The 25,909-nt window shown below is 30.7% G+C and overlaps 1 protein-coding gene across 10 annotated transcripts in view; it reads left to right on the plus strand.

Moving 5' to 3' along the window:
• LOC145260522 (rab3 GTPase-activating protein non-catalytic subunit-like) overlaps positions 1–25,909 on the plus strand; it is a 173,746-nt gene that overhangs the window by 136,086 nt on the left and 11,751 nt on the right. For 7 of the 10 annotated variants that reach the window (XM_080118664.1, XM_080118666.1, XM_080118662.1 and 4 more), the window contains 4 exons: positions 2,711–2,725; positions 20,454–20,666; positions 22,393–22,482; positions 25,055–25,288. In XM_080118664.1, coding sequence (XP_079974790.1) covers positions 2,711–2,725; positions 20,454–20,666; positions 22,393–22,482; positions 25,055–25,288 — 552 coding nt within the window. The remainder of the gene's footprint in view (positions 1–2,710; positions 2,726–20,453; positions 20,667–22,392; positions 22,483–25,054; positions 25,289–25,909) is intronic. The other 3 variants (XM_080118667.1, XM_080118658.1, XM_080118660.1) reach the window with 1 other exon arrangement.

The raw sequence follows: 25,909 nt of genomic DNA on the forward strand, positions 1-25,909 counted from the left end.
AACCAGATAAAAAACGACTAGATTAGGGTTTTAAAAAAAAAATAGTTCATTCTTTGTTCGATTCAAAAGCTCTACGAGTACTTGATTGAAATAAATACATCTTTATCATTCCCAAACCAGGAGATGTATTTATTTCACACTCGTAACAGTTTATGTTTATGTACATTTTACACATATTTCGTTCAATAGTGGAAGTCCATCAAGGAACTCATCAGAAATGAGTTCCTCAGAAAAAACAGTTGGAGAGTTTTCTTTTTTTGTTTTTTGAAAAGGTGAAGGAAAATGTTAAATTAAATGGAAATCATTAGAATAAAAATCTCTTATCATATTGTATATAAGCACTCTTTCGAATATTTTTTTTTCTTTTTTCTCTTGAAGGGATGCCTATATACACTATTCAAAGCTCACAAGATTTTATTTTGTGGCACTATATTTGATATTTCAGATTTCAGCTTTTAATAATGAGGTTTTGCCAATAGCTCGATAGTGTAATACTAGAGCCATAATAGAATGTTTTAATACTATATAGACAATATCGAATAAAATTTTCACGTATTCACCAAATAATGTAAAAAATATGAATTCTCAAAAATAAACTAAGTTTTTAGAAGATTATAAAAGATTTTGATATCATTAATTTTTATTGGCATCACTGGTGCAGCTATTGAACCAGGCAAGATGATTAGGTTAGAGTAAAAAAAGTTCAGGTTCTTTTTTTTTCAAGTTCAAGTACCTGATTAGTTAAATATATATATATATTAGGGTGACAAGAAGGTTCTTGCAGAATTTTTAATTTTGATTTCAAATGATGTATTTTCAAATAAGTTTTCATTATATCTTTACTTTATATATCAATTTAAAGCGCGTTTCTCATTCTATCTAATCGTTTAAATTGCAATCACTTTAAAAACAATTATATCTTTTCATAACATTGAATACAAGGTAGAAAGCTAATTCACACAATTTTCTTATCTCTATTCAAACTAGGCTGAAAAGCTGCTGAAACAGCTTGCAATGAAGGGTTTGGCTCAAGAATCACTACTGAACACGATGGTTTAAGAAATTTTGTAGTGGCGACGAGTCTTGAAGATGAGAGTAGTGGTCAGCCATCGGATGTTGACTACGATCAATTAAGAGCATTAGTCGAAGGCAATCCACACACAATTGTTCAAGAACTTTCTTCTAAATCAGACGTAACATATACGATTTCCAACCATTTGAGAGAGATTGGAAAGATAAAAAAACTTGATAAATGTGTGCCTCATGAATTGAACGACAACCAAAAGAAACACCGTTATAAAGTGTCGTCTTCTTTTCTTTTACGTAACAAGAACAACCCGTTTCTTGATCAGGTTGTGACTTGCAATGAAAAGTGGGTTCTTTATGACAACCGGCGATGCTCGTCTCAGTGGTTAGATGCTGACGAAGCTCTACAACACTTCTTGAAGACAGAGTTTCACCAAAAGAAGGTCATGCTGACTGTTTGGTAGTCTGTGACCGGTCTCATCCATTACAGTTTTTTTGAATGCAGGCGAAACCATTAAGGTGGAGAAGTATTGTCAACAAATGGATGAAATGTATCAGAAACTTTGACAAGAACACCCAGCATTAGTCAACAGAAAAGGCCCAATTATCCTCCACGGCAATGCCTGACTGCATATTGCTAAACTGACCTTGCAGAAGTTGAATTGGGCTATCAAACTCTGCCTTATCTGCCATACTCTCCAGATCTCTCACCTACTGACTACCACTTTTTCAATCATTTCAACAACTTTCTGCATGAAAAATGCTTCAAAAACCTAAGTGATATCAAAAATGCATTCAGCGATTTCATCACCACCAGAATGCAAGATTTTTACATTACTGGCATGATTACACTTGTTTTGCATTGGCAAAAGTGTGTTAATTCTGATGGTTCTTATTTTGATCAATATGTTTTTGTTTGAGCTGAGATATGTTCATCTGAATTAAAGTTAAAAACTGCAAGAACTTTCTTGTCAACCTGAAGTGTGTGTGTGTGTGTGTGTGTGTGTAGTGTTGTAGGAGAATTAATTAGAATGCTCAGTTTTGCAAGAGCATTCTTTTAGTAAACATCTATTCAAACTTCATATCTTTCAAGAAAATTGAACAAAAATTTGTTGAATATAAACAAACGGCACAAATGCACTTTAACTAACTGTGAGTATTTTTTGTTTTCTTTTTCGTAATAGTTGTACAGTGGAAAGGGGAGATAATCCAAATTTTGATGACATTTTAATTGAATAATCTCTCCAAAAAAATGAACATAAATGCACTCAATTTAAATGACATTTTTATTATTTTGATTAAAAAAAAAAAAAAGTTTTTTTAAAATTCATACATATAAAACTATTCTAAAATGACTTGAAGTTCTTGAAATTTTATTGTTGCTTACATAGTAAATGTTTTATAAATTAAATTAAATTCAGTAAATGTTTCAGTAAGTAATGTTTTTTGTTATATTGTTGTTTTCTTGAACTGGTTCTAATTTACAAAATATTTGACTGAAAACCATTAAAAGTTTGGATTGTCTCCCCTTTTCTCACATAGAACTCTTCCAAAAATAAAAACAAAAATGCTTCCAGTTAGTTAAAGTGCACTAGTGACAAATAAACTTTCAAGCTTTATAATTTTTCTACCGGAATTTGTTCACAGCTGACAACACACTGAGTTTTTGTTTTCATTTTTTCAGTCCAACAACTCCCAAGTGAGTAGATGTTTAACCGTACTCGATGATTGTCCATTTAATGTTTATTATCAACTTTATTGTTTCTTTCTTTTTCTTCGTTATTCAATACATTTTCGACATGCACTTTTTATATCTCTTTCTGGTTTGGTTTTGATCCTTTTCCCTCCCCACCCCCAACAATATTGCCTTCCGTTAACACTGCACTCTCTCTCATCTCAGGATGGGGTAATCACTCCCCCCTTTCTTTTCTCTTGTTGTTATCTATATATATTAATATGCTAGTACTGTACGTCTACCTAATTAGGTGTGCCATGCTCTATGTCTGTGATACAACTAAAACTACTAATGAACCTCTTAAAGAATCAGCGCATATCTTTGGCGATAGTGGCCTCAGAAATAAACATAGTGTAGAATTAAATACATTATAGGACCCAATTTGAATATTGAATTAGCAACACAAAGTTCCTTTAAATAACTCAATAGTGCAATACTAGAACTATAAATAATCTTTATTTTTTACTTATTACTGGGAAAAGAAACTCATTATGTTCATCTGAAAAAGTTTATTGACTATATAAGCAAATCATTTTTTTCAGCTTATACAGATATATATATATCTGTATCTATTTATGTGTTTTGCTGTATATCTATTCGAATATAAATATTGACAACATTAAATTCCTTTAAATAGCTCGATAGTGCTAGACTAGAGTTATAATACTCCTAATTTTTTTACTACATTCTTCACTGAGAATAGAAACTCATTATGTTCATCCAAAAAGTTTGTATATTGATTATATAAGCAAACAATTGTTTCAGCCCATACTGATATATATATGGTTTACTATATATGTGTTTTTATTTTTACTTCAACACAGGCCATCATCAGTGCTAAAAATATACACAGAAAAAGAATAAAACAACAAAAAGTTACATAATGTCCTCACATCATAGGTTATGCATAAGCTATATAATCCAGTAAACAAACTTTTTCGGGCAAACATAAGTTTCTGTTCCCAGTGAAGAATAAGGCAGTAAAAAAATTAAGAATGTGTATGTGTGTATAACAAACAAATGAGAAAAGTTTATATTCCAAATTTCATGATGTTGACCATCTTACAATTTATTCCTTTATGTTGGCATTTACAATTTCTGACAGTAACTGTTTCATAGCACAAAACCATTCATTTAATTATTATATCAATCAATTAATCTATTTTGCCTTTAACTTATCAGAAGAAATAGCAACTATAATTCCACTAAAGAAAATAAAATGCATTTGGGCATGATTACAAAATCCCAAAATTGCAAGAGAAATTGCAATTACCTTTTATTTTATTATTTTTAAAAAATTTTTTTATTACAGTCACTATCGAGAATTGTGAATGTCAACGTAATTAAAAGAATAAATTGCGAGATGATCAACATCATGAAATTTGGAATATAGACTTTTGTCATTTGTTTGTTATATGCTCTATAATTATATTGAGCTGCATAAATTAAGGATTAGTGTATAAAAAAGTGAAATGTGAAATATGATTGTAAAAAATCATATTTCAACAGAAATATGTATGTATGTATGTATATATATATATATATATATATATATATATATATATATATATATCGTTCTGCTGAAATGGAAAACCAAAGTTTCAAGCCAAGTCTATGAAGATACAAAAACAAGTAATTCACAACCAGCTTGCACAACAACATAGTCTTTTTTTGCTAAAATGCATAGAAAAATATGCTTATAAAATTAGTAATGTTCATATATTTGTAGTTCAAAGATTTACATACATTTACATCCATTTACATATATAGAATTAGTAATGTTTATATATTTGTGGTTCAAAGATTTACATATATTTACATACATTTACATATATAGAATTAGTAATGTTTATATATTTGTGGTTCAAAGATTTACATATATTTACATACATTTACATATATAGAATTAGTAATGTTTATATATTTGTGGTTCAAAGATTTACATATATTTACATACATTTACATATATAGAATTAGTAATGTTTATATATTTGTAGTTCAAAGATTTACATACATTTACATATATAGAATTAGTAATGTTTATATATTTGTAGTTCAAAGATTTACATACATTTACATATATAGAATTAGTAATGTTTATATATTTGTAGTTCAAAGATTTACATACATTTACATATATAGAATTAGTAATGTTTATATATTTGTGGTTCAAAGATTTACATACATTTACATATATAGAATTAGTAATGTTTATATATTTGTGGTTCAAAGATTTACATATATTTACATATATAGAATTAGTAATGTTTATATATTTGTAGTTCAAAGATTTACTTCAAAATTCGTAATGACTGGTTCATTTGTTTAGGAGCTCATCTTATACAATAACGATGGTCAATTTCGACGTATGAGCTCCGCCACAACAACCAAATTTCTTGAAAATCCACACATGATTTATTTATTCTGATGAACACTTTGTGCAGAACGAACCACACTTTTTGGTACAACTGCTAATCTTGTCAGTGCAATGACTGCCGCAAGATAAAGCAGACAGTAGATCTTGGGTTTTTACATCATAGTTGCATGTCTTAACAAAGAGTGGGGATGCATCTCTCTCAGTGAATTAAACGTGCCTCCAGATACCAACCTGGAAGTTTCTACACCTCTGCCGGTACATATAGCACCTAGCCTTCCCAAATGGTCATCCATCTAGTATTGAGCAGGCTCATTGTTGCTTAATGTTGGTGATCTGTTGAAAACCAGTGTGGCAACGTGATTATGCTGTATACTTAATAATGTACAATATATCAACATATATGCAGAGAATTAATATATATATATATATATATATATATATATATATATATATATATATTAATTCACTGCATATATCAGTAATAGGTCAAAATAATTGTATGCATATATAGTTGATAAAGCTAAAACTTTTTTTTTTGTTTTTAGAAATAAGCATAGAAATGTGTTTGTTTCTGGTGATATGGTAAATTATAAAAGTATTTATAGCTCTAGTGTTGTATTATCGAGCTATCTTTAAGAACTTTGTGTTATTAATATCTATATTTTAATACAAAATCGGAAAACTTTTATGAAAGGAGTTGTGTTTGAAGGTTATATCAATGCGGTTAGTAGGAAATACCATGGACACGAGTTAGCATATAAAAGAATAATGACAATATTAGAAGAAATTTTCAATAATTTTTAATTATATTACATTTATTTGCCAACATAGTATGTCATAAGATGGTAGGTGTTGATGTCCCTAATTTTCAAGAGTAATATCTCTTCTTTGGTGGTGGGGGGAATAAAAAGAAGCATGCACAACTGTTCGGCGAAGCTTTCCTTCAATTCTTTTATATGCTAACTCGTGTCCACAGCGTTTCCCACAAACTGCATTGACATAACCTTCAAACACAACTCTTTTTACACTACGCACAATGCTTCAAGCAAACTACATCCTTCTCTTAAATTTTTTTTCAATGGAAATACACACACACATTAGATAAGATTTCACCAAGAATCAAAATGATACATGAATTTTCGTATCACAAATTCTTACATTGTGGCTAAAGAAACAGAAATAAACATGTATGTAAACTATTTTTGATATGTTACCTTCAGTTTCTGCTCATGTATGTATATATATATATATATATATATATATATATTTTTTGACAACTTTTTTAAATATAAAATTTATAATAGCAAACATCAACTTCCATTTACTGATTAAATCCGACTTGGTTTGTGTGACTCTCTATCTTGGTAGTAATAATGATAATAATAAAATAATAATAATAAAAAAATAATAAAAGATGATAATAAATAATAATAAAAATTTAAACAAATGATTTAGTTTTATGATTTATTTATTTACACAAATCTTTTGTTGGTCACACCTCTTGGAGTCCTTAAAGAACTGCCATCTCTCTTATCAGACAAATTCTGTTTTAAATAGTCTAGTTTATTTTTCATATGGATATTAAATCTAGCTTAGTGCATGCTAGCCTGAATGTGAATTTTGTCACCCATTGGTATTGTCAGTATGTAATAAACATTGTCATAAATGTCTTAATAATTTTCAGTTGTTGTCCAGAATTCAACCTAATTAAAAAAAAAAAAATATTGAAAAGTCTTTTAGCTGTCACAGAATGAAAATGTCATATTCCAAAAATTACATAAATTATTCAAGTTTTTTTATATAGAAAATCATTTTTTTAATGATTTTTGACAGTTAATAGTTAATTGTAATTATTACAAAGCTGATTTTTAATCTTGATAGTTCAAATAGTTTGTTTCCTTTTATTTATTAAATATGGCAACCGAGACACGCCATCCTTGTCTTTTCAAAAAATTTGATATTCTTAGTAAAAAAAACAAACTACTTGATAAATTTACATGATCTTCGGAATATGACATTTTTGTCCTATGATAGGTATGTGGATTATAAAGATTTTTTTTTTTTAATTTAGTTGAATTTGGGACAAGACTTATAATTTCATTCATTATTATTTGGAAGAAAGACAAAAAAACACCTCAATATTCACTTATCGCTGTCGTATAAAAAGAACAAATACAAACAGCATCTTTTTAAAAAATATTGTCACTCTACAATAAAATAACAGGGAAAACTATTTCATTACGTATTGGGCAAATGTGTTTGTGTGCACCCAAAAATTGCAGGAAAAATATTGAGTGGAATTTTAATAAAAAAATAAAAATCTTTTTTTTTTTTTTCTATGATGCGCCATGTTGAGTCTTTATCTCCCCTTTTTCTCCCTTTTCTGTAACTACTAAATTAAAGACACAAAATGGTGTTGTTCCAACATAGATTCAAACAAATAAGAAAAACTGATCTTTATTTTTTACATAAATTCTACTCAATATTTTTCCATAGTTTTTGGTGTACACAAATACCTTTACCTCATAGGTAACTGAATCAAATAGTTTTCCTGCTATTTTTATTTTTAACTGCTGTATTTCACTTGTGCATTAATGGACATAGGCACTAAAAAAATCCTTTTATTTTTTTATGGAAGTCTTTACTACTCTCCCTTTTTATAATAATATATTTGTAAATATGTCTCACAAAAATCTATCCAACAAATTAATGTTTTTTCTTTTAATAATAATACAGTTTAAACTAATCTCCAAATAACTAATCAACTCTTCTCTTTAATTAGGAATAAAATATTTCATTTTATGAAATGTTTTTTATTCTATTGTTTTATTTTTGCAAAAATGACTAATATTGAATGAAGCCATTAAGTACAATATTAATTACAGTCTAATATTTCTGAAATGTTAAAAGAACAATATATGATGAAAATGAGACATATCCATTAAAATATATCTATTTAGTTCCACCAATTTTATTGTCATTTTTATATCTTCTATGATAAGTAGCAATATGTATGTGTAAATATATATCCAAAGGTACAAAACTTCCCAACAAAAGAGGCAAGTGAGAATGCAAATCTATTCCAATATCATGTTTTGTATACCAAGTTTTTTTTTTATTTCTTATTTCTTTATAGATTCTTTCTTTCTTATTTCTGATTATATTATGTATATAACCCCTTATCCTCTACTCCTACCTCCTTAGTTCATTTTTTTATTTATTTAAGCTAGATCACACACTTGCCTACCAATAACCAAAGGAAGAAAGAAACATTTAACATCCAGAAGACAAATAGCAAGTCAGACAAGCTTTGCTGTTCTACATTGATTTTTTTTTCACCAAATGAAGTCATTTTTTTATTTTTTTTTATTTTAATGGAAAAACTTCACTGAAATAGCCTTTTGAAAATATCTTGAGTTATGTTATGATAATTTATGCTTACCAACAGAATAACCAACAGAAACAATTTTAAAACAAATTCAAAACATTTAAATTATTTTATTATATTTTGAGCTCTAGTAATGTATACACTATTGAGCTACTAACCCAACTTTTGTATAAATTTAAATAGATTTATTTATATTATGTACACATAAAATTATTTTGCTAATGATCTAACAAATAACGTCCTCAAAAGTAGGTTTATTTCTGAATTGATATCATTAGAGAAGTCCATTCATGATTATTAGAACAAGTTCAAATACAGAACCATGATGAAGACTGGAGATTTATATATATATATATATTGAATATTTACTTCTTCACAGGAAGATGTGACACAAGATATATACCCCTTTATTAAAATTTAATGTCTGGTTTCTAATTATATATTTTTTATTTTTCCTTCAAACATTTTTATAGTTATGTTATAGTTAATAATTATCGTTTTTGTATTCTGCATAAAAAACTCTCCCTTATCTAAATGTGAAAAGTAACCATCCTGGCACATTCTTGTACCCCTCTTTCCACCCATCCTTCCTTCCCTTCTTACCTCCCTCTTCCCATCCTCTAGAATACCATAAAGGAAGAAATGTAGGATGTTCATTATTCCTCCTAAAAACAGAGTAGATGAGTCGATTACGCTAGCGACAGAAGATTGAGCACAGTTCATCTCCACAAGGGCAAATGTTTGGATTTTTTAATCTTTTTATTCCCATTTACAGAAAGGTTCATTACAAAATATATTCAGGAAGAAAAAATGAAGAAAATTTAGGCATTTTAAAGTATAAACAACAAAACGAAAAAGTGGTGGGTGTGTATGTATGTGTGTGTGTATATATATATATATATATATATATATATGAAAGTGTCTGTCTGTGTACATTTCCTTATGCAATAACTGTCAATTTTCAGTCTACAGACTCAAAATTTTATATACAGGGTATTGAGAAAATCTTTGTAATCCATTTTCGTCCAGAAATTTGGCTGTTAAGGAGCCAAAGTTCAACGATTTGACTTTTGAGAACTCTACCAAACTCCTCCGATAATTTTGAGTACAAACAATTGAAATTTTAGATATAGATTCCTTGGACATGGATCTAACATAACTTGATTTGAGCCCAAAACAGTAAATGTTAAGGGGTCAAAGTTAAAAAAAATTTTACCTCTGCGAACTCTACCAAATTACTCGTACAATTTCTGATCTAAACATTTGTAATTTTACGCAAAGGGTATTCAGAGATAGGGCAAGCTTTTTAATCGGTTTGGGTTGAAAATTTTAGTTACCAATATATAAACGTATGTCTGCCTAAAACTTTCGACAGAAGCTACGGATTTTCACAAGATCAGTATTGTTTTGAAGCTCGATCCTTCAGACAACAAATATCGAAAAATTGGCTAAAGTATTAATTTCTTCACCGTCAACTGGGCACTTTTCTACAGGGAGGGGTCGCTTTTTTCGCTGATATTTTCGAAAGTCATCCCCTCTTTTCGATTGTCTTGCCTTAATTTAAACCTACGTCACTTTCGGTTTGGCGGTGGTTGTAACAGCAAAAACGTCACGTTTTTTTCCCCCCATTCTTTTCCTCTTCCTCCTTCACGGTATGGGTTCGAGCCTGTCTTCCTACTATCACTTTTCTTTTCTTTTTTTTTTTGCTTAACACACACCTCCAAACACCCGGGAAACGCCGGACACCCATACTAGTATACATATAAAACAAATAAATGTTACCAAAGGCAAGATAAGTTACTCTTCAACTTCCTTAGGTAAGTTTTTTTTTTTTGTGTGTGCGTGTTTAACTTATTTTAAAGTGTTTATTTACTTTATAGTATCGAGTCTTAAGTTAAAACAAAAAAAGCATAGCTGACAGTTAATGGTCATTCGATTTTTGAGCAGTTGCCAATGGTTCCCATTCCATTTTACTTTCTTTTTAACTGCAAAACACTTTAAAATGAGTTAAAATATCAAAATTTGTCCTGGTAAGTAGAAGAGTAACTTATGTTTCCTTTGTTAAGATTTATGTATTTGTATTTTGACCATTTTTAGGTTATGTTGTCTATACTGCAAAATGCTCATTCTATTACTGACCCATTTTGCATAATGATAAAAATGTCCGCTTAAGTCACATCAAAAACTTTTTTAAAAAATAGTAGTTGATGCCTCCTTGCTAAATACTATTATAAAGTGATGATCAAGAGTAAGTTAAACAATCCAAGGGAAGTAATGGCTCCTTTCTTTACATCTTGGTGTAGTAGCCAGCAAAAAGAAAGCCTTTGAGTTGTCTTTAACTATAGTTAATCCATTTATTTTATTTTATTTTTTATTTTGCATGAATTTAATTTCTGTTGTTTGCCTGTTTGTTTAGTTCCCCTAATTTTTACATTGCACTATACAATCTTTTTAAGATAAATTGTTCACCTAAAAAAAAAGTTGTTCATGATATGAGATACGTTTTTTAGAATGAAACAAAGTGACCTTTGACATTACAAAAACATATCTTGTGTAATGCACAACACCTTTTTTTTTTATTATTTATTTATTTTTTTTTTTTTAGGTAAAAAATTGTATTAAAAAGTAATTTTGTTTTTATTCAAACTTATTTTTCATTAATTTTTTTTATTAATTTATAAATTCACTTTTTTTTTTATTAATTATTTTTTTAAAACCAGCAAGATTACTTTGCATTACTTTGGTGTCTACTTAGTAAAATTAATTCTCTTAGAATGAAATATCCCCATGAATTTTATAGTCATGTTTGAGGAATAGGAAACCGTGATTTAAATAAATGAAAATTACATTGAATCTTTGTGGAAGAAATGTCATGACAAAAATAATCTTCCTTTATGAAAAATCTGTTAAAATAGGCTGAAGTGAATTGGGAAAGAAAGCAATTATAAAACCCAAGGAAAGAGACAAGTAAGAGAAATTTTTGGTTCTTGTCCAGAATTCCACCTGTATTAAAAAACAAAAATAAAACACAATTTGCCTGATGTATGTACCTGTGATGAAATGAAAATTTCATATTCCAAAAATCACATAAATTGATCAGGTAGTTTTATTTTTAAATAAAAAAAAAAATACAATTTTATGAGTGATCCAGAAGTGAGTCTCTCATGCCATTTTTAAAAAATATCTCAAGAAACAAAGGGAGATAATTAAAAAAAAATAATTCACTATTTACTAGATTTATGTTGTAATTACTATTAAATGCTTAAAAATGATTTTCTTTTCTTTATAAAGATAAAACTACTTAAATCAATTTTAAGATTTTTGGAATATGATGTTTTTTGGGTTTTTTTTTTTGGTTTTTTTTTTTTGTTTTTTTTGTCACAGATACATACACTATACAACTTCTTTTTTTTTTTTTAATATAAGAGGAATTCTGCATAAGAACCCTTTTAGGGGCGCTTTTAGTGAAGTAAGAAGCTTGGTGATGAGTAAAAATGAAGTTGGTAGAGAGGAAGAAAAGAACAGTTGGGAGATATGTGAGAGATCTGGATAGACGATACCTATAATATTATAATATTTTTCTTGTTTTGAATGTACAAGAACATCCAACGTTTTTCACTCTCAAATATGTGTAGATGAAATGCACAGATAGAATATGGTTCTATGGTGTTAAATAAATTTTAGTTTTCGTTGCCGACATTGCGTCTCTGATAATGATTTTCTTATTTAATCATGACCATAACTGTCAAACAGATCTGTTCAGCTGCTGCTGCTGAAAAAATTTTGGAACATAAAGACACTATTTGATTTTTCACTTTAGTGATCGAAATCAATTTTCTCAGTGAAAATAAATACAACACAAATCTGCATTTTTGTTTTCTTTTAAAATTTTTTGTTTTCATTTTCTTAATTTTTTCATTCTATTTATTTATTCCATATTTTAGTTAATGTTTTATATCAAGTTAGTATTTTATAATTTATGTGTTGGAAAAAATGTCTTGACAAAAATAATCTTCTTTTATGAAGAATCTGCTAAAATGGATTGGGGAAGGGAACAGTTATGGAAAATTAGAGAGAGGGTATAAAAGCAAAGGAAAGAAATGAGTAGGGGAGACCTTTTTTTGTGTGTGTTTGCTTTTTATTATATAAATCAATTTTAAAAAATCGAACAATATCTTGAAATTACTTCTATGAAAATGTTGTAGTCATTTATTTGACATCAAAAAATTAATTTAAAATGTATAAAATATGTAAAACAGCAGAATAAAAATTCTTTTTTTTTATATTTGGATTCTTCAGATTAATGTTCTCATATTGAGTTTTATTTTCACAATGTTTCTGTTAATGTAACCTCCAATGTTCTTTAGATGTATCTTATCAAACTGGGAATTTGCACAGAATTTCGAACAGAACTCTTTATTTAATCCATGGGGGTAACATGTTCTCGTTCCATCAGCCATTACTGGGTAGAAGGTATAAGAAATTCGCAATTATATTTTTGAGTGTTGTCCGCACTGAGGATTGAACCTTCAACCTCCAGAAGAGTGTAGCTTTACAACTGATTGTTATTAAACACCTCAGTTAAAAAATGTTATATATATATATACACACACACACACACACACACACACACACACACACACACACACACACACGTGTGTGTGTATACTAGCAGGTAGCAGGATCCGTGTATTGGTGTTGCCCAGTGTAAGTATACCCCCCCCTCTTCCCCACCCGTAAAAAACAAAACAAAAAAAACTACGGTTGTTAGTGGGAGCCACTGCCAGTCCAGTAAAATAACGGGCACTGACACCCGTGCCTAAAATGAATGTACCATGCCGAAGTAACAATGATAGTATCTATAAATCCATTCTTAACATGGGGATGTGATTATGCGACATGACCATTCTGTGCTTCACCTAACATGTCAAAAATAGATTAGATAGTAGGTGTTACTATCTGCCTGTAATCTATAATGAAAATGAAAGGAACTAAAAATTAATTATAACCCAGTGCATTTATTCTGGGAGGAACATTGTGTCATGAGGAAAAGAAACAACCAAAAACACTGCGGCAGACCTAAACAATGATTTCCACAGCCTTTAAATTTTTCCTTTTGACGTTGTCATAATTTTTTCTGGTGCTTATCATCGAATACAGGTTTAATTTTCTGATGAAAAAGAAATTTATGGTAGCATTTTTAATGATTGTAATAGTTGGGGATAATGATAACGTTCTAATAAATGAAACGCACACTTTTTTTTCCATGTCAGTTGTTAATGCTCCCCATAACATTTAAATGTTTCCCCATTTCTGTTGGTAAGGTGTACACAATTTTTCGCAAGGTATCTTGGTAATGTGAAAGCTAAGCGTGTAATCTATGATAAGCGCCGTTGAAATTTGCAAAAAAATTGAAAAGGAAAAATCTAAATGCTAGTGGCAGCATTAACAATAGGAGTAGCCAAAAAGTGAGTGTTCACTGTAGAACATTATCAATCCAAATTTAAGCGTGTAAGCGCTGAAAACTTTATGAATAAGTGAAAAATAAAAAAAATGGTAGGAGCAGCATTGTTCAGGTTCACCAATTTTTTTTTTTTTCTTTTTTCTTTTTTAATCTGAAAGTTATGCCTGTAATCGATAATAATCGCCAGAAAATAAAGTATGAAAAACTAAAAACGTGAAATCTAAAGGCTAGGATCAGCATTGTTCAGGTCCACCAAACCATGTTAGGATGTGCCTGAACAATTGGAAACCCCCATTACCAAAGTTGACTTTGTCGTCTTTTTTCAACTATTTGTGCGGATTATTATCAATTGGACCTTCAACTGCCAGGAAAGACTGTACATTTAAAGATTTGGAAAGGGAGTTTCCGTTTCACATGCAACGTTATAGTAAATTTGAAACAAAAACTATATATTTCAAGATTTGGAAAGGGAAAATTTTTGTGTCAATGTTCTTTTATAATATGGTAGCTTAGTGTCCAAGCGATAATAATTTGCAGAACCAGTTGAAAAAAGCTGAAAAGATAAAATATGTAAGGGGGTGCCAATTGTTAGAGTGCACCGATGTTTGTATTACAGAATGTGTTGTAGCAAAAAAAAAAATGAAATAGAAAATGAACGGGTGGGGTGTCTGTAGTATGAAGTGTTTTCAATGGAATAAAAACACGAGCGAAAGGTTGAAGTCAAGGGAAGCTGTTTTGTTGTACTTTTTGACAATGATGACGGTGAAGGTGTGTTGCAGTGAATAGTGTTTTTAAAGGTTTTAAAAGAAAGTCTAATGTTAAAATTTGTGAAAGACAGTATGTAAGCTAGAGTTTAAAAAAAATAAAGGGAACGGAATACCAGTCTGTATTGTGAAGTATGTTCAATGGTAAAAAAAAACTCTTGCAAGGGCTGTGTAATTTTTTGTTGTTTTGATGTCGACAAAGAGATTCTTATAGTGGATAGCATGTTTTAAACTTTGTAAAAGAAAGCAAGTAAACTGGTTATAAAACTTTTTGATCTTACATGACTGAAATGACCTATACATTAAATGACCTTGATCCCGGGCAAAATAAAATGTCTCTTAGTGACGCCATATATTTAATGAGACCCAATCCAACATTAAAGTGACGCCATATTTTAAATGAAACCCAACCCAACATTAAAGTAAAGAACTGGATTTTGGAATATGAGAATTGTCAGAGCCAGTTACAGTTGGTGTAATCACAGAATATGTGGAACGTGTAGAATTCATCCCAGTGACTACTTGTAGCAGTAGCAGTATCAGAATTTTTGTAGGAATTTTTGACACCCCTAACACGAAACTGCGAATACAATATAAAAATCTCGTAATTTCTCTGTTAAAAGTGGGTTATTTATTTTCTTTATGGATTATACTTCCAAAATAAACTATTACAGTTGTTTTAAAAGTAATAAAAATATTTTTATTTTTTTTTTAAAACAGTAATGAATTTTCCGAACTCAATATTTTTCAATTTTTAAACTCAATATTTTTAAATTTTTAAATTTTAAAAATCTATCAAAATTTTTCTATTGATTCTATTTTTACGATATTTTCAGGGTCAATGTGAAATTTTATGTTCTTTCCAATAAACCGAATATAATATTTTAGACAAACGTTTTTTTTAAATTCACGCCCCCCCCCCATTTTCACGCCCCCCCATTTTCACGCCCCCCCCATTTTGAAATGTCTATTAAAAAGTAAATAATTAATTTATGTTTAATAGGTTTATATATCACAAATTGAAGAGAAAAGGTCAATAAATAATATATTCAAATTTAAAACAAAAAAAAAAATCAGTTTTTTAGAAATTTACCTGTAAAGTCCGAAGTTTAAAACCTTATTTTATAAGAACACATTTTTTCTTTTTGTCTTTTTTTTTTTTTTTTAATGAAACCTTGGTCCTTGCTCCTTTAATTGAAAAAAAAATTAGGGCTTGAATTACATTTTTCGAGGAGTTATAAGCTTAGAAAGATAGGGGGTCGAATAATTTACGCCTCTCATTTTGAAATGTCTATTAAAAAGTAAATAATTAATTTATGTTTAATAGGTTTATATATCACAAATTGAAGAGAAAAGGTCAATAAATAATATATTCAAATTTAAAACAAAAAAAAAAAATCAGTTTTTTAGAAATTTACCTGTAAAGTCCGAAGTTTAAAACCTTTTTAAAAAAAAAAAAACACATTGTTTTTTTTTTTTTTTTTTTTTTTAAATAAAACCTTGGTCCTTACTCCTTTAATTGAAAAAAAAAATTAGGGCTTGAATTACATTTTTCGAGGAGTTATAAGCTTGGAAAGATGGGGTGGAATTATTCACTATTTTCACGAAATTTCTGACACTGCTATTGTAGCAGTGGTAAGACTAAATATTTAGAGAGAAAAATAGGGACTCCCTCCTCTGCGATTTTGATGGTGTTGCTGGTAGGATATTATCATGATTGAATGTGTCTAAATTGGTGTTTTAAAACTATATATATATATATATATATATATATATATATATATGATATTGGCTATTAGCCTAGATGTATTGAATTTGTATGGGGGCATCTTTTGCTGTAAACCCATGATACTTTTGTCAAGAGGGGGAATTCCTGCGGCTAATTGATTAATGTGTGTGTGTGTATATATATATATATATTAGTGATGAGATGATTCCAATGTTTTTTCCTAACTCTGATACAATTACCAATTCCGTACTAAATTCCCTGATTACGATTCTTTATAAATCTTTAAATATTTAACTATAAAACTGTTATTGTGTCCCGATTACTGTAAAAACACATCTTAAATGTTCATGTTTTTTTCTCAAACATAAAAACACATTTGTGAAGGGATGATCTAAAAATTTTAGTCTTACTGGAAGTTTAAATCAATAAATATTTATTATTTTATTGTATCTACCAGCATTGGAAGATGTTTCTTAAATCAAATAAAAAAGATAATTTAAGGAATCGGTTTTGGCATTGGAAAATAGGCTCAAATTTTTTCGGTACTGATTCTGAGACCCCAAAAATCAAGATGAGAATACTAGTCCGAACAATTAAAATATTCCAAAATATCAATCAACATCTCAAAAATTCCAAAGCATTATACTTTGATGATATTCTAAGATGGCATATTCTTTGATTTAAATCATTTCAATGTTTTAGATTGTTTTCCACATCTTCGTGGCAATGCTTACAAAATTTCAGCCATTGTAATTTTCATTCTTCAGGTGCTTTTTGTCATAATTGGTAACCTTCCAGAATTTAGAACTAAACCTTTAATTTAACCAGCTATTATTATCTATTATTATTATTATTATTATTATTATTATAAATGTGAATTTGTCAACATTTGTTTCCCTAAGTTTTTTTGTTTTTTTTCTCCATTTTTAGATAGTTTAACATTAAATACATTCTAAGTTCTTGGCTTAAATTAAGTCACAAAATGGTTCTATTTTAATTTTTATAATTAACTGAACAAGTAAATCATTTCCCTCTTAGCTATTTATTTCATTCACCTTCTTTTACTCTGTTGATTCAACCATTTTAATATTTATGCCTATATGAGCTTTTAGAAAAAGAGTTACTTGTTTCTGTACGGCATCATCTGATTTACATGTGTGTCTATACATGCCGCAAACATGTATGTCCGAGGGTCACTCCAAAAATAAAGCCCCCTAATTTTTTTTTTTTTCACTCAAAAAGGTGAAGAGCTACAAAAACGGGAGTGGTACCATGCTCCAGAATTTATTTTTTCACATAGTCACCACCATTCTCAATGCACTTTTGCCAGGAATTCAATGATACATCTGAATCTGATGCATCTCCATTTTAGAGTCTCATACTGTCAATATCTGCATTAGAGAGATGAAATTTTCAGGTCATGAATACATAAGTTCAGTCATCATAACAATGCAATTTGCAATCCCTTTTGATCCACTTGGACAGAATAAATAAATAAAAAAAAGAAACATTACTTTTGAAACACCCCTCGTAAATTATGTTTCTTCACCATATGAACAGAACAGTTTAATGTCCGTTTTAAATGCTGGCATGGTTTGAACAGCTACTGAAAATTAACTTCCAAACTCACCTTTCTCTCAAGACTATCTTTATCACTTTCTCCAGTGCTTTTTTTGGGTTTCCTCTGCTAACTCATCCTGCTATCTCGACTGTTCTATATCTGTTAACCCAAGCACTCTCACCAATTCTTTTAATGTGGCCAGTTCAACAAAGTCTCCTGTTCTGCACACATCTCCCTATATTGCTCTGATTTAATCTTCCTCTAAAACTCGCTCTACACATCCTTCGTATTATTCTCATATCATTTCTCTCCATGCAACACATATCCTCAATGATTAGCTTACATTTCCATACATCATTACAGTGTGCACACATTCCTGATAGACTCTTCCCTCGGTCAACAGTGATAATTCTCAACTGTAATACATCTACTAATACAAGTACGAGGGGTGTGCAATAAGTAATGCCCCTGACCCACTTCCCATAGCAGTAGAGCAACGAACCTTGGCACAGTTATTAGTCTTTCTCTACATAGGAACCACCCAGAGTTATGTATTTCTCCCATCGTTTGATGCAGCTCTGGAGACTGTTTTTGTAGAACACCCCAGGTTGGTCCTCCAACCATGACATGACTTCAGAAATCAAGGCTGCATCATCTGGGAAACGCTTTCCTTTCAAAAACAACTTCATGGCTGGGAAGAGGTGAAAGTCAGAGGGTGCAAGGTCAGGAGAGTAGGGAGGATGGGGAAGGATTTCATAACCACACGCCCGTGCTTCTGATATGGCGACATGCGAGTTGTGGACGGGAGCGTTGTCCTGCAGGAGGAGGGTACCTTTGCTGATCTTGCCCCGCCTCTTGATTTTGATAGCTTCCCTCAATTTCCTCAAAAGTGAAGCATAATAGGCTCCTGTAATTGTGGTACCCTTTGCAAGGAAATCTGTCATCACCACTCCGTCCTGGTCCCAGAAGACTGTGAGCATGACCTTGCCAGCGGAGGGCTGCACCCTTGCCTTCTTTTGAGGTGGTGAGTCCAAGTGTTTCCACTGCATTGACTGGGCTTTGGTCTGTGGATCATAGTGATGGACCCAGGTTTCATCCTGTGTAATCAATCTTTTGAAAAACTTTGACTCATCTTCTTGGCACATCTCCAAATTCATCCTCAAGCACTCAACACGTTCTCGCTTCTGGAATGGTGTGAGCAACCTGGGAATCCATCTGGCAGACATCTTATGCATATGCAAATGGTCATGAATGATAGTTTCCACAGACCCTGTACTAATCTTGACATCTTGGGCTATTTAGCGAATAGTAATGCGCCGATCTTCCAAAATGGCTGCCTCAACTTGACAGACAGATGCCTCATCAATGGCAGAAGGAGGGGTGGGGGGGGGCGACCAGGTCTGGGAGCTGTTCCCACAGACTTCCGGCCATGTTTGAATTCATGATGCCAGCGTTTTACAAGGTCATATGATGGGGCATTATCACCATAAGTTTCTTTCATTTCATCAAAAGTCTCCTGTGGTGTGCGTCCTTTTAAATACAAAAATCGGATCACTGCTCGACATTCAACAGGCTCCATTTCACACCTGACTCGGTTCAAACACCTGTAAAACAGAAACTACAATTAGTTCAGAGCTGTAATTTGCCACATAACCCGTACAGATATAAATCATTGCACATGCAAAATTTCAGCTAAATCAGACAACTGGAAGTGGGTCAGGGGCATTACTTATCACACGCCCCTCATATCCTCATCAATTCTTTCAATATGATCAAATCATCCGGAAGGATGAGAGTACTTAGTATGTAGAACAGTTAAAGTAACAGGACCATTTAGCAAGGAAAATCTGGGAGAAAGTAAGATTTGAGAGAAAGAGTTAAAGATCTGGCCATAGCTAGGTTAGTTTGGAAGTAAATTTCTATCATATAAAACAGATGTTCTCAACTAGCTCCAACCACTATCAACAATTTCCCCCACTCTCTATCTGTACCTAAATCTAAACGCAGATTCGACGAACAAAACTTCTTTCCTAGAACTGCCTGCCTGTGGAACACTATTCTGCTGGCCTGCTTCTTGGCTAACTAGAGTATGGGTTGCCTTCAAGTCCAATGTAAACAACTTCTTGTTGAACTGTTTCCTTAAATAATCAAATTCTACCCAACATACACCATTAACGGTTACTACACTACCACCTTACATTCATTAATCCTTATCCTTGAGTAGTTTTCAGGCCTTGATAAATGGTGACTCCCTTAAAAAAAAAAAAAAGTCAGAATAGTTATGACAAAAGATACCTGAAGAACGATGAAGAGTAAACTGGCCAGAATATTGTGAACTTAACAACCAAGATGAGGACAACAGTATGAAACCTATAAACAATATTTTGATGCTTATTTTTTTCATTTCAGGCCAATTGTGAAGCGGATGAAGTACCTGTATTTAATATTGAGCCCCTGTGGCAAAATGTTCGTGGACCTGCATCTCTTGTGGAACTAGCTGTTGATCAAAAGGCGACTAATTATGGCCTCTTGCTTCATCATTTCCAGCTGTGTTGGCTCATGCATGCCATTTTGATGTACGGGCTTAAATCGGTTAAAATTCTTTCCTTATTTGATTGCAAGGTACGTCATTAAATGACCTTTATCCGAATTTTTTTTTAATTGGCATCTATAATATAAATCTCACCTGTCTGTTTATGTATGTATGTTTGTATGTCTGCTTAAAACGTTCGACAGAGGCAACAGATTTTTACGGGATCGGTGTTTTGAAGCTCGACCTTTTGGATGACAAATATCGAAAAATTGGCTAAAATCATAAATTTCTTCACCTTCACCTGGGCACTTTTCTAGAGGGAGGGGTACCTTTTTTCACCGATATTTTCGAAAGTCATCCCCTCTTTTCAATTGACTAGCCTTAATTTAAACCTTTGTCACTTCCAGTTTAGCAGTGGACATCACATTTTTTTTTTCACATTCTTTTCCCCCTTTGCAGTATGCCTGCCTACTACTACTTTTTTTTTTTTGCTCAACACACACTTCCAAACACCCAGACAACACCGGGAACCCAGGCTAGCATAATAGAAGTGAATGGGAAGGAGTGATGGGGTTCTTGTTATGAGAGCTTATTTTATATTCCTTATATACAGAAAGAGGTTTTACATATCTTTTCAAAAAGATTTCCTTTCACTAAACTCTACAATAACAAAGAGGAAATAAATTTAGAAAAATCCAGAACCTTTAGAAAGATCAAGAGGGTTTCAGAATATTCTAATACTCTATAAAAGAGGTTTCTGCGCTAACTCGACAGTTGTTGGTTTGTTGACGTAGTGAGTTCAACCTCAGCTCTGGCATGATTCCAGGTTTCTAAATCCAGCTGAAAGAATCCTCTCTAAAATATCCTGATAACAAAAGGTAATTTCTTTTGAAATATTTCTCTGACCAAAAGATGCCATAGATTGTAAATTTGTAGATTTCTGTATGCGAATAATTAAATTACTCCCCACCATACTTTGACCTCTTCCTCTTAAAATCTTCATCCACTTTCCTGACACTATGTTTACTGACTATGTTGTCAGCTTAAATAAAAAATATTCTTTGTTTTTCATTTATGTTAAATGTTTTTTGCAGATTAAGTAAAGATTATATTTAAATTAATCTTCCTGTTTTCATTTAATTTCTTTTTTTGTTACTTTTAATCAAGTAGCAATATGCATAATGGATATGACTTGGATTATTTATCTATTTCTCTATCTCTTACTTTTTCTATCTTTATCTCTCTGTGTTTATGGCTATTTTTCTGTCTCTATTTTTCTGTCTCTCTCTCTCTCTTGCTCTCTTTATTTATCTATCTCTCTCTAGCTCTCCTTATATATCTATCTCTCTTTCTATCTGTATCTATATTACATATATGTATGTATCTGTATTATATATATTTCTATTTCTCTCAGGAAAGGTTAAATTAAGCAAAAAAACATCAAAACTTCTTTTGCCTCTTTTTCAGCCACATATTTCATACTAATAATTTTATCTCGGTGATTGTTGAAAAATGTGTACATTGTAAAAATCTTCAGAGGTGGATAAATTATTTTTTTATATGAAATTAAATTGAAATACATTTTTTCTTAAGAACATTCACCAATGTTCAGCAAAGCAAACAAACAAAATAAACTACTGAATCAGAATCAAATATTGGTTTTGTAGAAAACAAACTATTAACCACAAAGATTTGCGAAACAGACTCGCATATTAGGTTTTGGAATTCCAACATTACTACTCTGATGAATTTTTCTTTAAAAGATAATTTACTAAGAATAAGCAACCATCTTTTATTACCAAATTCTCTTTTCAGGGTCAGAATTCTTTTTTTAAAGATCTGCATTCTCACCCTGCACTACCAACAAAAATCAAAGATGCTACCATCCAATCAGAAAGACTCAAGGTAAAATTATATTCCTTTGTTTTTTGTTGAATTTCTGTGTGCGTGTATGTATGTATGTATGTGTGTGTGTGTGTGTGTGTATATAATATATATATATATACACTAGCAAAAGTACCCGTCGTTGACTGGGTTCAAAAACAGCCTACAGAAAATGGACTCTGATCTATGAAAGTATGATAGGTTATGAAAAGGAAGGGTTGTAAAGAAATAGCTTCGAATTCGGGGGTATCAAAACCAGAGCAAAATATGATGAAAGTAAAAATAAAATAGATAAACCCCATAATTTATTATACCATACCTGTTCACACTGAAACACTTATCACAATATTTTGTGGATCTATATTAAAAAAACCTTGTTAAACTTTTTGACATATTTCCATTCTATGGAGGTCAGGCATGAACAAACACCTCATAATTTTATTATACCATATTTCTTCAAACTGAAACATAATTATCAAAGTATACTTACACAGATAGATATGAAAAGTCTTTATTAAAGTTTGTCTATTTTCATTCTATGAAGGCCAGGCGCGAACGCAGACCTCACAATTTTATTATACCATCCCTATTTAAGTTAAAACATACTTATCAAAGTATTCTTATGTACATCTATATAAAAAATCTTGTAAACGTTTTTTTTTTTAAATTTTTAAAGTTTTTATTTCCATACTTTGTGGACCAGGCACGAACGCAGACCCCACAATTTTAATGAACCACTGTTCTGCAGGATCAAACATACCCATTCCTGTGTCTCGATACATCTTCTATCATTATATGTAATCAGTTTTTTAAAATAGTCAAGCATATAGGAGCCTATTCGTAACCAGACACACACACACACACAGCTTTATATTATATATATATATATATGTATACACACACACACACACACATTTTGACCATTACTTGCATGAAGGAACCTAGTCATTGTTGAACAAAAAAACAAATTTTGATTCTTGTCTAGAATTACCTCTATATTAAAAAGAATAAAGAAAAATGTATATAATGTATCTACCCATGATGAAACGAAAATATCGTATACCAAAAATCATGTAAATTGGAGTAGATCATATCTAATTATAAATTATTTTAAGTGATTAATTGGATTTTGTAGGCATTACAACATAAATCTTCCAAGTTTGAATTGTGGAGTTATCTCCCTTTGCCTTTTGGTTCATTTGGATTGTTTTGGTTCATTTGGATTGTTTTGGTTCATTTGGATTGTTTTGGTTCATTTGGATTGTTTTGGTTCATTTGGATTGTTTTGGTTCATTTGGATTGTTTTGGTTCATTTGGATTGTTTTGGTTCATTTGGATTGTTTTGGTTCATTTAGATTGTCTTTAAAATGGCAGACAAGACTCCTTGACTACTCATGAAAATTTAACTTATTTAAAAAAAACTACTTGATTAATTTACATGATTTTTGGAATATATTTTCATTTCGTCATGGCTATGTACGTCATACATATTTTTCTTTATTTTTAACATAGAGGGAATTCTGAACAAGAAGCTACTTTTTAATTCCAATCCATGGCATTCTATGCTACAAGTCACTTGATGGCATAGCTGATAAGCACAATTAGAGACCTATTGACAAATGGTTGATTTCCAGAGATTTTTTAATTAAATTATGTTAACTATATTTGAAAATACATGGAATAACATTTTGACCCGTACCTGAGGGTAAGGTTGGTCAAAAGATAAATCAAAATCCTTTATTGTTGTGGAAATCGATAAATATTTAACAAAACAAATAGGTAAATTAAATTTTTAGCAATGTAAGAAATAACGGGTAAAATTATAAACCTCCCGATATAAACGCCATATCAAACATTTAACTCCCAAACTTTCACAAAAGTTAACAAATGTACATTAACTTATAATTATGCGCTTGTCTCAGTTTTGTGGTAGAATTTTTAATCTAATCTTCCAAAGACTATAGATCTACTTGATCTGAATATTCTCACCCCAAGTCTACAGATGTATTCGTACCTGCGTAATGGATTTATTTTATTTTACCAATTTTCAACCAAATTCATTGATTGGATCTTATTATCATGTGACTACATCTTCATTCATGGACATCAATTTGAATATCCTTTTTGCACTTTTTTGGACATTACTCTTTTTCAAACTCTACAGTTTTCAATTTTTTTCACCAACTAACAATGTTATAGCAAGTCTATAAAAAAATGTTTTTGCTAATCATTTTCCTCTAAAGAAAAAAAAGTAGTTTTAAAACTCCTTGGAATAAAGGAATAGTTCTTTCTTGTATTCATTGTTTTTGAACAATAAATTTTGTAAATGTTAATTTTCATAATTTAATTACACACACACACACACATATACACACACACACACACACACACACACACACACACACACACACACACACATATACACACACACACACACACACACACACACAGTTCAGATCTCTTGCTACCAAAAGTTCATGACTAAAATGAAGCCTGGCAAAAATATCACTAGGTGTAATCTGTTATTTTTTATCATGTTTGACATATCTAGGCATACATTCTCATCTTTTTTTTTTCTCTTTTTTTTTAATAGTTTTATAAAAGAATAATTAGCCATTATGTGGAAGATTATTCCAAGAAAGATGAAAATAGTCGTCCTCCTTCAAATTCAACACAACTAACTTTTATGCCCTGGGATGAGAAAAATTCTGTCTGGCCAGCCCTGAAAAGTGAAATTGCGCGAATATTCGATGATGTTATCGACCAATTACATATTTTTCACATTCAGGAGCTTTACGCCAGAGGATTGGATAAAACTGCTGAAGAGGTAAGTATTAAAATACTTTGCTTGTCTATGCTCGTAATTGTAAACAAAAAAAGCAAGACTAGTTGATATTGCTTGTAAAATTCAATATCTTAGAATTAAATAACCAACTTATAGAAAAGAAAAAAATCAGTCATAAGTACCAACTAGGTTGCACTGACTACAATGCAGTATGAAGTTGCTCTTATCGTCTTTCAATTACAAAAAGTCGCAGTGGAACTCTTGACTAAAATGAATAAGTCAAAGTTATAGAAATATGATCCACATCTATATATTAATAGTATGTAATGAAAACTATTACACAATCGCTTTCTTTTGTTTGTTTTTTATAACAAAAGTGTTTATTTAATTACTGGATCAATTAAGGTTTAAGAACTCTACCAAATGGTATTACATTGAATGGTATAAAAGAGTCAAGAAAAACATGATAGAGGAAGATGAGACACCTTTGCGAGGAAAATATTTTTGATTTATTTTTATTTATCTATTTTATTTATTTTTTTTATATTATTCATTATTTTTTTTATTTTTTCATTATATATTTTGTTTCTGTACAATGAAGATGTGAGACACTCGGGTGTTATGATACATGTGGTGCTTAGCTGTTGAATAATATGGAAAATG

Source organism: Euprymna scolopes, chromosome 36 (genome assembly GCF_053919585.1).
Source record: "Euprymna scolopes isolate OS-2025 chromosome 36, ASM5391958v1, whole genome shotgun sequence".
Classification (NCBI taxonomy): domain Eukaryota; kingdom Metazoa; phylum Mollusca; class Cephalopoda; order Sepiida; family Sepiolidae; genus Euprymna; species Euprymna scolopes.